The sequence below is a fragment of the Linepithema humile genome, chromosome 1 (genome assembly GCF_040581485.1).
Source record: "Linepithema humile isolate Giens D197 chromosome 1, Lhum_UNIL_v1.0, whole genome shotgun sequence".
Lineage (NCBI taxonomy): Eukaryota > Metazoa > Arthropoda > Insecta > Hymenoptera > Formicidae > Linepithema > Linepithema humile.
In genome coordinates this window covers 1,019,537-1,033,608 of record NC_090128.1, presented here as the reverse complement: position 1 = coordinate 1,033,608, position 14,072 = coordinate 1,019,537, and the positions used below count along the sequence as shown (strand labels likewise).

The 14,072-nt window shown below is 28.5% G+C and overlaps 1 protein-coding gene across 5 annotated transcripts; it reads right to left on the bottom strand.

Moving 5' to 3' along the window:
• Positions 1–115: 115 nt before the first annotated feature.
• Positions 116–14,039, bottom strand: LOC105674350 (uncharacterized). 5 transcript variants are annotated; one of them, XM_012370598.2, is made up of 13 exons: positions 13,851–14,038; positions 10,615–10,764; positions 9,358–9,417; positions 4,779–5,114; positions 4,306–4,600; positions 3,401–3,542; positions 3,075–3,268; positions 2,440–2,923; positions 2,146–2,303; positions 1,788–1,946; positions 1,596–1,716; positions 837–1,486; positions 116–664 (listed from the first exon to the last, which is right to left on the bottom strand). In XM_012370598.2, exons 2-13 carry the CDS (start codon positions 10,656–10,658, stop codon positions 485–487), a joined length of 2,823 nt encoding a protein of 940 aa, XP_012226021.1. In that variant the 5' UTR covers positions 10,659–10,764; positions 13,851–14,038; the 3' UTR covers positions 116–484. The 5 variants fall into 5 exon arrangements, with proteins under 5 accessions (XP_012226021.1, XP_012226026.1, XP_012226022.1 ...); XM_012370603.2 differs by lacking the exon at positions 1,788–1,946 and having other exon boundaries at positions 13,851–14,039; XM_012370599.2 differs by lacking the exon at positions 10,615–10,764 and having other exon boundaries at positions 13,851–14,039.
• Between the last annotated feature and the right edge of the window lie 33 nt (positions 14,040–14,072).

The window sequence follows — 14,072 nt, the reverse complement described above, 5'->3', positions numbered from 1 at the left end:
TTATACCTTTAATGCACAAGACAATTGTGCATGTTATGTAAAATAAGTGTAGCAAATAATCTAAAATCGTATACAAAATGTTCTACTTGTCTAATGAAATAAATTTATGATAAGTTAATATTAACGTTATTTAATTTTATTTTAAATATTTATTTTTATAGGTATGTATAAATAAATACAAACGTGTTTAACATATGTCCTAGTTTACTTATTAATAACAAAATTCTTTTTTTAATTACTTAGTATTTCTTGAAACATCTTGTATAATATTAGATTATTTGTGTTCGCAAACATGAATATGTCACAAGAAATAAGTAATTGTTATTAAATTAATATTGCTCACATTAATTATATCGTCAAAATGCCATGAAATAAAAGTTTATATTGATTTTATCGTCAACATGGCAGAAATAAATTATAAAATAAAAAAAAAAATGATTTTTACACATGTGTGAACAAATGAACAAATTAAATCCAAGATAATTTACAATTCTGTAGTCTGAGGTAGACTTTCATTGTCATTTAAAATATTTAGTAGATTTAAATGGCCAGTATTTAATAAATACATATCATCTAAAAGAGCTAGATTATCATTTAACCTACTTCCGAATTCATCATCATCGATATATAGCTCCTCGATTGTATACTGGCTGTCTTGCGCATTCTGCAAAAATAGAATAAATATAGCCACATTAGTACATAAAAATTTATTTTTTTACAGACTAAAAATATGGCTTATGTCAACATATGATAGAACAAAACAAATTTTAGATCTAATTTCCATTATATTATAGTGATTTGTGTACAAAATTCAGAATAAAATTTAGCTAACTTACTTTTTTATGAGTAATCTTTGCTGGACTAAACGGTATACCCAAATTATTCAGCCTTGCTGGTAAAGAACGTCTTTTCAGTTCATCGTTTATTCCAATATTCTTAGAGATAGCATTTATATTAACATATTCCTTCTCATTTGATTTCAAATCTATTCTTTCTTGCGAAAACATACATTCATTTGAAAAAGCAGTTTTATTTTTATTTATTTCTTGCGAATTTGTTGGTTGTTGATCCCGCGTTGATATTCCAGATTCACTTGATGATCTTGTAATCGCGGAACCGAGTGTTTTGTTATTAATGAAAGCTTGATTGAAAATTTCATCATGCTCTACAACTTCATTATTTTCTGTACTTGCAAATCGATTTATTCCCAGAAAATTTTCATTATCAGACATTCCGTTTTCGATAACTTTGATTTCTTCTTCGTCATATTTCATTTCATACAGGTTTTCGCGTTCTTGTATATCATTCAAGTTGGAATGACAACTTTTGGAAGGTGTTGTCGAGTGTATTATCTTCGTGGCACGATCGAGAGCGTTTTTCAGATCTTGTATCGATTTATGCGGAGAAGTTGAAACGTTTATGGACACAGGAATACTTCTCACGTTTTTTGGTGATGATTCTTTGGTATCTTCAGTATAAATTTTACCTTTCGTAACATAAATAAGAATTATTTAGACATTGTCAATAATGGAATATAATATGTACATCTTTTTGATATAAAATTATAAAGAACAGATATATTCTTTTCAATTTACCATTTGTAGCTTTAATAGTATATGTATTATTAGTATCTGTTGAACTATTCTTGGAATATTGTATTTTATCATTATTAATGACAGGAGTGACGTCATTAATTGATTGCGACAGTGGTAAACTCTGAAAATATAAAATAATATTAAAATATATTCATACACGTTGTTAATAACATAACAATATAATATTTATACTTTTTTATATTCTTTATTGTCACGTCCCATTCGAGATATGCAAATTTCTTTTTCTTTTCTCCATAATGTTGATTCATAAAAACTTTTAGCATCGGAATGCAAAACTTTAGGTTGTATTATTGCATGTTTAATGCTCTCAGGCATACTCGTGTACGGTGCCTATTATGTAACAAATATACAAATAAAGACGAATTTAGCACAAAAGCTTAAAAAAAATTATTGTACAATTTTGTACTTAAAATTTCTAATCTCAAATTTTTAATTTTATGTTGAAATATAAAAATATATTTCATAAAAACATTAATTTACGTATGTAGTACTGTCATTAATTCACGCAGATATAATATGGAAAAAGTACCTTTCGTGGCTGAGCATACGATGATTTATATCGGATAGCCCCATATTCACTCAGTGATTTGAATTTAGGCTCCATAGTAATAGTATGACTAGCTGGTTTACATAGCACATAATCGGGACTGTTCGTTTGCGACAATAATGTGCTTGTAGCTTTCGGACCTGTATACATATAATTAAAATGCTATAATATATTCTAAATTTCAAACTTCGGAAACATGTTAAAAAGTATTTATCTTAAAAATGATATGTAATTAATGCGTGAACATAATAGTATATGCTAATACATTTTACTTACTTGTAGCTGGGAACGAAGAGAATGTAGAATCATCAATCCCTAAGAAGAAGTTTTCCCTCTTACTAGCTATTAATTCTTTCAATCGTCTTATATTGGTTCGTGCATCACTTTCGTCGTCGATATTTTGCACTATATTTGAAATCTCCGCACAACGTGTGCAGGGAGTAACAATTTCTACTTTGGTCACTGGACTCACAATACTATTATTGAATGTAGACGCACTAATATTTTTTGTATCATTTTTGGACTTCAACTCTCCATTACATTGTTCCACTTGTTTAGACTTGAAAAATTGATCGGGCGATCTTCTTTCTATCACAGTACGAATTGATTGGTCGTTTTTAATGAATTTTTTATTTCCTACAGTTAACGCAGGAGGTACTTTTCTGCTTAATGTGTCATTGTATAAAGGATCATTATTATTGTTTCCGCACTCATTTATAGCACATGTGCCATCTTTTTCTTCTGTCTCTTCGTATATCATCTTAAAACAAAATTGATTGTAAATAATTATGCATCTTAATAAATTATAATTCAAAAAATCAATAATTGGCAGGTGCTGCGCGAATTCTAGAGAGAGAGAAGAGAGAGAGAGAGAGAGAGAGAGAAAAATCGTATTATATATACAAATATACCAGCAGTCTATGAAGTTTCTTTCCTATTTTTTCCATGTCTAATGTTCTTTTCGCCTCGTCAGGTTGTAATCCAGCCTCTAATAAATTATGGAGAATTGATGGGACATTTTGCAAATTTACAACGACATCGCGTTTTCGCATTGCGTATCGCCGTTTTACATTTGACTGATCGAATCCACACCATGGTATATTTCCTATAATAATATAAATTAAGTAAATATCGATTACTATTGAATCACTTTCAAATCGATTATTTTTTTATGACACGATATGTGTAAGTAGTTTATCCTAAAGATATTATAATCATAATATGTATGTATATATACCTGTACACATTTCCCAAAGTAACAATAGTAAGCAATAAACATCGGTTTTCTTGCTAGGATTTTGTCCATAGGACATTTCCGGTGCTTGCCACTTGAAGGTCTCCAGTCGCAAGTACTTTTCATAATCATGTTCTACAGAAATCTATAAAAAACGTAATAACCGATGCCTTATTATAAGAACAGGATACATTTTTGTTAATAAGTGTTTTAAAGCAAATAAGATTTAAAATGTAAAATACTATTTATCATTCTACATTTATCATAACAAATTATAATTAAAAATTTAATGTAAGTCAGTCGCGCAAAATTTAACGGTTCTAAACCGGTTTTTTTTTCCAATTTCCTCTTTTTATCGAGATAAGATATATGATTCTGCATTAATATTGCATCCTGTAGTCTTTATTGTGGACAATAATCCATCATATTTAACTGCGATTATGATTTACGCGAGTTCCGCGTTCCAGATTGTGCGCGCGATTAACATCGATACGGTACAGTGAATTTATTCAGAAACGAACATTTTGTCGAAAACAATGGCAGCTGTTTCCGTTGATGAGACACCCGTAGGTGTGTCATGAGATCACGGATATGACGTGATTCGTTTCTTTATAGTCTATTCTGACTGTGAGATTTTTAAATCGGTTCACAATTGAGCTTGAATACGTGAACGCATACTCATCGTTAACAAGTTGTTAAGTGCGAATCAATTATGCATATTTTTATTATTTCGAATATTACGGAATAATGAAGTAATATATTAAATATATTAAATCATTTGAACTGTTATAAAGAAATACAACTTTCATAAGTTTAAAAGAAATCATTCAATTTGTGTTAATATGCCTATTTCTACATAATTTATATATTTCCAAATTATTTGATACAATAAAATTTGTTTTACATACGTTTTCAATTTGTCTGGCCAATTCCCATCCACCAAGCTTGATAGTTGTATCGGATGCAAAATAAACGCAATGCGAACTGATCGCTCCGTGAATGTATCCACGCATGTGACAGTATTTTAATGCGTCCGCTAATTTTATACCAATTTGCATAATTCTTTGTATATTTATCCGTTCTCCTTGCTCGTGTATATAATTATACAATGTGCAATCGACAGGTTCAAAAATAGAGACGAGACCGTGCTCATTCATATGCGTTGTGGCCATTAACAACAGTATATTCGGATGTCGAATTTCGCTGATAATTAAAACATAGCAATTAATGAAAAAGAATTAATGAAAGATTCTGAGAAAAACAAATTTTAAATTTGAAGGAATTTTTGTAAATATCCGATTTAAAAATGTTGAAAAACAATTATCTTAATAGACCCGTTTTCTTGTATACTACATTATTAATATTCATATAGAGATTTTACCTAAGAATTTCCACATCTACTTTTATTGCATCCCGACATGGTGGATAAACGTGTCTTTTTAGCGTCACTTTTGTGTTGTGCCATTCCGCAGAAATCAGTTCGAGATATCGGTTCTCCGTGCCTGCGACGTATCCGATTTCGAATATCTCGGAAGCCCGTATGTGTGGTACTCCCGGCACAAGGTGTATACGTTTCCGTAACTTTCGTTTGTCCTTTTTAGAAGATTCATTGTTCTCTTCTTTAGGCAGATACAGGATCCAGTCCGGGTCTGAGATATCTCCGTTTGATGTTTGACAGCGATTTGCAAACTGTTGTAACAAGTTTCGGTAATATTCACTGCAAAAGAAGTATCTTATTATTTATCTTCTAATGTTATCAAAGGCAAATAATTTAACTGTAAAGTATAATCTTAAAAATAAAAATCTTACATGTTTACAATAAAAATTTATCTCTTTTTAGAAGTAATGTTTTTAAATTATTATGTATTTTTAATAGCATCAAGATGAAATCTCATCTCAAACATAAAACTGATTAATAAATTATTATATACACATACACACAGAACATACATGTAAAAATGTTTAAATTGAATATTGCTATATACATGTATGAATCATAGCATACATTAAACATAAACTGTTGTTTACTTTAACTTTTTACAGTAAAAGTTAAAGTATGCAAATATATTTTTAATTAGACTTAAAATTTATTACTTAGACTTGTAATTGTTAATTGAACTTACAATTGCTTTAGTCTATCATTACTCTCACTTTACACATTAATGTAAAAGTTATTGCACAAATAAAAATAATGACATAATTTCACGTCAATTTAAATTATCACATGTATACACATAATACGTATTTCAGTGTTAGAATTGAAATTGATTAATCTAATTAAGTATACATATATATAATGATTTTAGAAGTGATAAATAATTTCAATTATATAATTAAAATTAAACCAAATCTTATTAGACATTAACTCATAATTATTATAACAATATTATTACACATTAAATACTTTATATTGTCGTATAAAATTTATTCACTCCAAAACAGTTTTCTTCTAATATGTAGATTTATCAAAAATTACCGAGTCATATTGAAGACATTGCTCATAATTATTTATCGCGACTTATAACACAAAAATTCAGTTCATAGCAGAGAAGCCTAGAAGCGCACTGCACACGATTATTCGCACAACTGAGGAAATAAAATGCTTGTAGCGATGACCATACAGTGAGCAGCACCAGTATCTGCGTCACTTGGATTATGCAAACATAACTTTGCAATTTTAAAATCGAGCATTAAATTATAAATACTGTATGCTACATAATTATTTGATATAGTTAACCTTTGGAGATATGAAAAAAACTTCAATTTTGTTAAATATAGTAACGTATAATAATATATAATAAAATGTAAAATTAATAAAATATAAAATAGTTTTATGGCAAAATATTAATCCTTAAAATATAAAGATGGTTAAAATTAAAATAAAGAAAAAGAAAAGTTTTGTTCTCTAAATCTATAAAAAAATCTACAAACTAATAGCGATTTAATAAATATCATTAAATTGAAGTATTAAAAATCTAAAAATTAATAAAATAAAAAGTTAATGTGTGGAAAAATATTTTTAAGTATACATTAAGAATTAAAATATTGAATTAACAAAAAATAATCAATAATAAAAATTCAGTTATTAAAAATATTTAACCATGCTCTTATACATAATGAATCTTTGAAGAAAAATTTTTTTGCAGTAAAACATTGAAACGTGAATAAATAATGTAAATCGTGTTCACCTTCTTATATGTATGCTTTTTTTTATGTATTCTGTAATTTATTCAATAAACCATACCTGATACTACGGGGATATGTAACTGCCATAATTGTAGCAGACTCACAGAAAATCTTCCACAGAAAAAAGAAATCTTTGGCGATTTTCGGGTATTTTGATGCAATCTGACATACAAATGTTCCAAATGTTTATAAAGAAAATGTTAGTACAAAAATAGTATTACTTTTAGGTTTTCCGAAGAAGTACTCTACAAACACACAATTTTAGTATCATATTTACATGATTGCGTGAAGAATAATATCTAGAAATACCTTGGCAAAATTGAACAAATCAAAGATACAAAATGTTATATTCAGATACTGGCATTAATGCATTGACAATTACAGATTTTTCTCATCTGATCACTTTATGCATTCTAACCTCTTTATTGCAGTATTAGAATATAAAAGATGTTATCACACACAGAGATCGCTCGTTTTCAAATCAGCAATCGCAATTGGCTGCATTTCAGATAGTTTTTGGTATCGTCACTTAATCGTGGCGCTACTGGTATAAAAAGCGCGCGTAAAAAATATTGAATCCGATATTAAAACTGTATTGCTTAATTTTTAAATTAGTTTTTGAAAATGTATATTGACATTTTGTAATTGTCATATAACAATAGCCTAAGAATTTATAAAACTTAATATATTGACTTCATGTTTGAAATATGTATTATAATGATTCACTTGTATTCATAAATGGCGCGATAACGTAATAATGCAATTTCAATTGTTCACGCGGAACAAGAAATAAGACTTTTGGAACCCTTTCTCCGCGAGTTGTTATGCTTTCGCGATCATAAAAGTTACAGCCAGTTTTAACTCCTTTTGGAACTTATTCGAAAATCAACATTGGTAAGCTGTTTTTATATTTATACTAGTTAAGATGCGTAGATATTATAGATCAACTTTGCAGATTCATATTGTAACTGTCATATGTTATATTTACAGAATGACTGCTCCAGTATATGACTGGGGCTGATCTTCATTTTAACTTGTTCTTGGAACATTCATATTGGTATCTCAATTTTATATAAGAATTAAAATGTATATTATTTACAGACAAATAAGTGCTGCAATATTAGCATGACTGGGGGACTGATCTTTGTTTTAATTTGTTCTTAGAACATTCATATTGGTATCTCAATGTTTTATAATTAAAATCTACAATATTTATATATATATATATATATATATATATATATATATATATACAGATAAATGAGTGCTGTTATGATATCAATAATATATCATATTTGCAGCAAATTAAATATTGTCTAATCTAATGTGACATAAAGAGATCTTTTTTTTAAACTTATTTTTTTTAAATCTATGTTAGTAGGAGTATATATCAATTTTATGTTTCCAAAATCACAATTAAAGCATATAAGAATAGTACCACTGTTCTCAATCTCAAATTAGTGGTATCTACATTCTCAAAAAATAGTATCTACATTGCAATAAAATTAATTACATTTCAGTTTGGCTTTATATATTAAAAATTTTAATTATTTCTGGATTTTCAGAATTTTTAAATTTATGTTATAGCTATTATAGCTATCTCGTATTTGCAGCAAAATAACTATTGTAACAGTGATGTAACACAGACAGATTTTTGTTTTTTAAACTTTAAATTTGAAACTTTTTCGAAAATTCTCAGTGGTACATCGATTTTGCATACGCAAATTTCGTGTATTAAAACATTTAAGAATAATTATGTTTCTGAATTTTGCATAAATCATGGTTGCATTTCAAACTAAAGTTAATCATATTTAAATTTGACGTATTAAAAATCATAATAATTATTTCTAGATTAAATATTTAAATTCATATTGTAATTAAATGGCAATTTAATTTAATTACACATTGTAATTTAATTTATATTCATAAATAGCATTTGACATAGTAATGACATGATAAAATCTTAATTGCAGTTCTGTTTGCGGGATGTACTGCACGGGACAAAATATGAAATTTTTGGAACCCTTTCTTCGTATTTATGCAAGTCATTATGCTTCTGCAGTCATAAAACGTAAGTCATGGTCAGTTTTAGACGCTATTTTTGAACTTGTTGCCCGAAAATCAAATTGTTTTTAGATTTTAAACTTTTTTCCGAAAATTCTCGTTTGTACATTAATTTTACGACCATAAATGTCATGATTAAATATCGCTAATTTTAATGGTATATATTTTTGGCGTGCGCACTGTCAGAATTATAACAAAAATTAAGTCGATTTCGGAAAATATAATTGTAACTGTAACCTTTGTTGCATAAAGTTTTTTATAGTTTCCAAAAGTGACTTAATTCTTTTGCTATAACTCGGTGCGCATTTCGAAAATATAAACCATTAAAATTAGCAAAATTTGATATTTTTTATAAACGTTTATTGAATAATAAAAATATTTCCGATTGTTTTTAGTTTATATGTAAATAAAACTGCAAAATGTTCTCTGTTAGAAAATATTTTATTTTCTTTGCTCTACGTCATAAAAATGACAACTAATTAGTTTTAGTAACTTCCCATGGGACACTCTGTATATTACTACCTAAAGCATAAAAACTAAACATTTCCCATTTATTAAAAGTTTCATTATAGTTGAAAAAGTTTTAAGGCGCAATAAAATGCATCTTATAACTAATTAAACTGCATGGTTAATTATTATTGTGAGATGTTTCATGATGTGCAAAGATTTTTAAGCTTTTTTTGTAAGCAATAATTATAAATTGCACTTACTTGCCGCCTGGTATCACTGGCGACGGGGACTGTACGTCCTTATCCGACCGTGTAGTTGTTCTGAAAAAAAGAGGGATATGTTTAATTTATTTTTAATACTATTATCGTATCTCTAGCATCTTACGTCGTTCTACTGACTTTAAATACCTTTTGTCAATCCATTTTATCAAGATTAACAGAATATCTTTGTATATCAATTTAATCTATCTTTATTTATTGCTATAACATCTATATAATGCATTTAAAATTTATTGTTTATTAATATATAGATTATTATAATTATTATCTGCGCATTAAAATTTCTTTCATCAATTATATGCTGTATTTTCATAATTTATCATGTGTTTTAAGAAAACTATTTTCTTAGACACACAAAATTATATCACTGATATTATTCGATTATATCATTAATTTAAAAAGATATCTTTTAGAGATAACGATTTTTTTTGCAAAAAACTAGATTAATTCCATTTAAGATTTTTTTTTTTAAAAAGAATCACTTTCGACCTGTATAAAATGTAAAATCTACAGATTTTAGACATTTAAAGATCGACAGATTTTAGAGAGTACAGCAAATAAGAAAGGTCCTTAATGTCAGTAGGATGATTATGTGAAATAAAGAATAAAACAAAAACTGAAAGGATCGCCGGCAACTGTTGCACGACCGCGAAATTGATTGTATCTGCAAAGTTGCACTTTCCCTGATTCTCCGTTCTCCACGGATCACAGAATAACGCGACTTATTTCAGATTCTCGTTAACACATCTCTTTCTTTCTTTGTCTTGGTCATGGATTGTATCTATTGTTACGATATTCTTTGATGTGAATATATCACAAAACTTACTACAAATACAGATTTTAAAATTTATGACAAAATATGATGATGTTACTAATCCGGTAATATTATTAGGCGGGCAAATCTAGTTATGAATAAGTCAATAAGTTCACCGTTAATAAGAACTGTACATTTTCACGATAATTGATTTTTAATTTAAAGAAAGGCACGAATCTGACTGCAAAAAAAAAATAGTTTGCAATGCTTTAAAAGAATTAATAGTTTTTTTATTGAAAAATAACAGTAATCATATTTAATTACTTTAATTAATTCATGAAAATTACAGAGTTTACTTTATTTACATACAGAATTTAATTTAATTTATAACTAATTAGGATATTTAGCTTTTACGAACATATGACGCATCAAATTTTAATGAGGCCTTTTGATGAATTCGGAATTTACATAATTGAATCACTTACTTTTTGGAGATTTTGGCCCATTTGAATTTCAGTAGTTTCTTCATCGTGATATTATATGATTCTCATAGTTAGGAACAGCAATGTATCGTGACAACTTTGATTTCGCACTAACCTTACATTAGGTTTGTCAGCTTATGATCCTCGATCAACCTTGAAAGATACGAAAACGACAAACTCACCCAATCATAAACACTTTGACAATGCTTTCTATTTTCATCGTAACGTGGGAATGTATGTGTGACGCGCGTAAGAATGCAATATTATGATTCAAAATATGAAATGTATAGAAGAAAGTGACGGAATGTATATTGTAACATTTAAAAGAAAATTATGATTATTAAAATAATGGTAGAGATTATTGCTCAGGTATAATTGACAAAATTTAAAAATTTTTGAACTTTTGTAAATTTTTAGGATTTATAAAATTTCAAAAATCTTTATAACTTTTCTTAACTGTAATTATATCTGAAGTTTTAAGTTAAATTTTTTGCTAAATTAATTAACTTGGGAATAATTGGAAGATGTAATTATTCGTACAGTACACTTATAATTCGACGATTCACAATCAAAAAATACAGAAATCGTGTTAAAAAAGTAAAAGAAAATGTAGAAAATAATTAGTTGCGTTTCAACTGGTTTACATATCTTAATGAAATTAAAAAGGCATTAATTAGAGACGCTATTTGCCGACGTATCGGCCGGCATAGCGCCGTGCGTTCAATTTTCCGACTCATTTGCATGCCAAATAGCTGATCATATAGTTTTTTTATTAGGCATCCGTTCCTATAAGATTGCAACTGAGAAAGTATCGTGTGCATCAGTATGCATAATAAATACATACACATATAATACATATAAACCCGTAAGTCGGTTATATGCTCACTATAGCAAGCACATTCATAACACAAGTGATTGGAAATAAAAAATTTTTTTGCGAATTAATTATTCTTGAAACTAACCAAATAATATAATTTATATTATCAAGCATCTATTATTTTTTAATATTTAAATATTTTAATCTATTTAATTTCGCGTTGGATATTCAGAACTTGCAAAAAAAGTTATGTTTCTCCTTTAAAACTTTCTCTGAAGGAAACAACTTCAAATCTGTCTAAGAATTATAATGAAAATTAAGGTCAGCTGTGTTCTTGTCTATACAATACTCATAATCGTCCTGTTCAGAAAGAGGTAAAATTTTATAATCCCGCCATTCACGGGCTTTAGTGGTTTTCTTTGCCATCTTCGCTCAATGAGACAATGGTCGTTCACTCCATGCGCAAGTCGCAATTTTAAATACCGGTGCAATTTTATAGCGGCACGGATGCTAAGAACGGTAACTCGCACAATCTCGCGCGACTCGGCGAGGAGATAATGGCAGTCATTACGGGCTGCGAGCTGGTTGAAACGTGTAGTTAACGGTATGCCCCGGTGCCCAAACCTACGGGGGGGCCTTAGTCGCTATTCTTTTGGTCGTAATTAGCCCGTGTCTTCGATACGCTTGAACTTTTCGAAACATTTTCTCGGAATGGAAAGTAGTCGAGATCTCCTCTGCGCAACGGCGGAGAAACTCGGAAGCGAATCGCGAAGTATGTATCTTTCGTGCATGTGTGCTCTTCCGCTTATATTATTCAGATCGGGTTCGATGTTTCTTCTATAATACGCAGTTCTCGCGCGTGCATTTATGCGTGTACTGATCAAGAGCGAACCGCTGATATCGTCTAATTAACTTTATGTAAGCGCGAGATTGAGATATCTATCGCAATGCATTTCTCTCCTGTTCGATATCAAATCTATCGACTGATTATGAATGCAGTTTATTTTGCTGCTACATTCCTCACAAACTATTTATCGAACTACACAAAAAGACTAGATGCATAATAATCAATTTCCTCCTATCAATTTGAATCCATTTTCTTCTATAAGTTTTAATCAAATTGATTGGAGAAGAAAGACATTGATCATAATAAATAAACACAACTATAGCTTATTTGAAATAATTGTAAACAAGATTATATAAGAATGTAAAATTTGTGTTGTGTATTTCATGTTGTTACGAGCTTGATTTTTTAAAATATAAATTCTCGATTTAATATCTTGATGTGTGAGATATTTTCTTTATATATAATAAATCTCTAGATAATTTTATTTCCAAATAAAAAATATTCTCGTTTTTAGCATTATTTGTAATTTATTATTTAAAAAAAAAATATATTTAAATTTTTTATTTTAATATATTATTTTGCACAGTAAAAAAAATAAAAAGCAATGAATAGTTATTACGCAATACGCATTGTACATGCCATATCAAACAATTTCATCTCTTTGACGCAAGAATACTGCCAATATATTTAATATCTATTATATTCAATGCACTGACTACAATTTTTATCACTTTTATCAACTTTGATATGAATATCGACGACCTTCACCTTATAACAAGATTTAGATGTACTGTCTTGCATGTCATATCGTAAACGTCGAAACATATTTTTCTTAAAATTACTGAAACTGCTTTTGGAAATTGAAAAGATGACAAAAATAGTAATGTAACAAATATGTAAGATACATATTTTTAAGAGATGATATATTACAGTATGTTGTAATTTACTATTAAATTATAGTTTATCAACATAAATGATAATAAATCATATCAAAAGCACGGTAAGTTAAAGCAATTGGACAATTCTATTTGTGACGTGTTACGAAATCTTATGTTAGCAGACAGATTTATTGTGCTAATATACTATTTATTTTTTATCGTGCAAACTAATATATCAAAATAAAAAAATAGAATTTCTTCGTATTATATCTCAACATATCTTGAAAGAGTTATTTGAATTTGAATTTAGAGATGAGAATTGTCACGAAGCACATATTTTATGAAATAGTTATTTGAATTTCGATTTAGAGATGAAATTATTACGAAGCACAACATATTTTCATCTTAACCGTGCTCCATACAAACACCGAACAAACAGTTTGTTTAACAAATAATTATTTCAATAATAAATAATTAAAAATGCAAGTGCCAAACAATTAAAATACAATTTTTATAAAATAGCTTGTAATTTTCAAAAACTCAATTCTAGTGCAATTCAAATAAACTGAAAAAATTGCGTGTGACAAAACATAACATCAATAAATTAAACACGAAATACACAAAGAATATGAAGATTGAAGAATCCCCATTAGCGTTTTTATTTTGCATTTTTAATTTAAAATAAACAAGAACTTACTTGAACCATTTAATTATCTTGCACACACCCATGTTGGATTTAATCGATCGCGCCAGCGGTACAATAAATTGACGTCGCAAACCGATTGTCGACGAATACTGCGATTTCCGGGCTTAGGATACACGAGAGTTACCGTGAGTGTTGCGCGGTCCGCTTCCTTTTCACAACTGAGCTGCGAAACTGTGACAGTGTGTACGAGTGCTTTCTCAGTACTAACAGTTC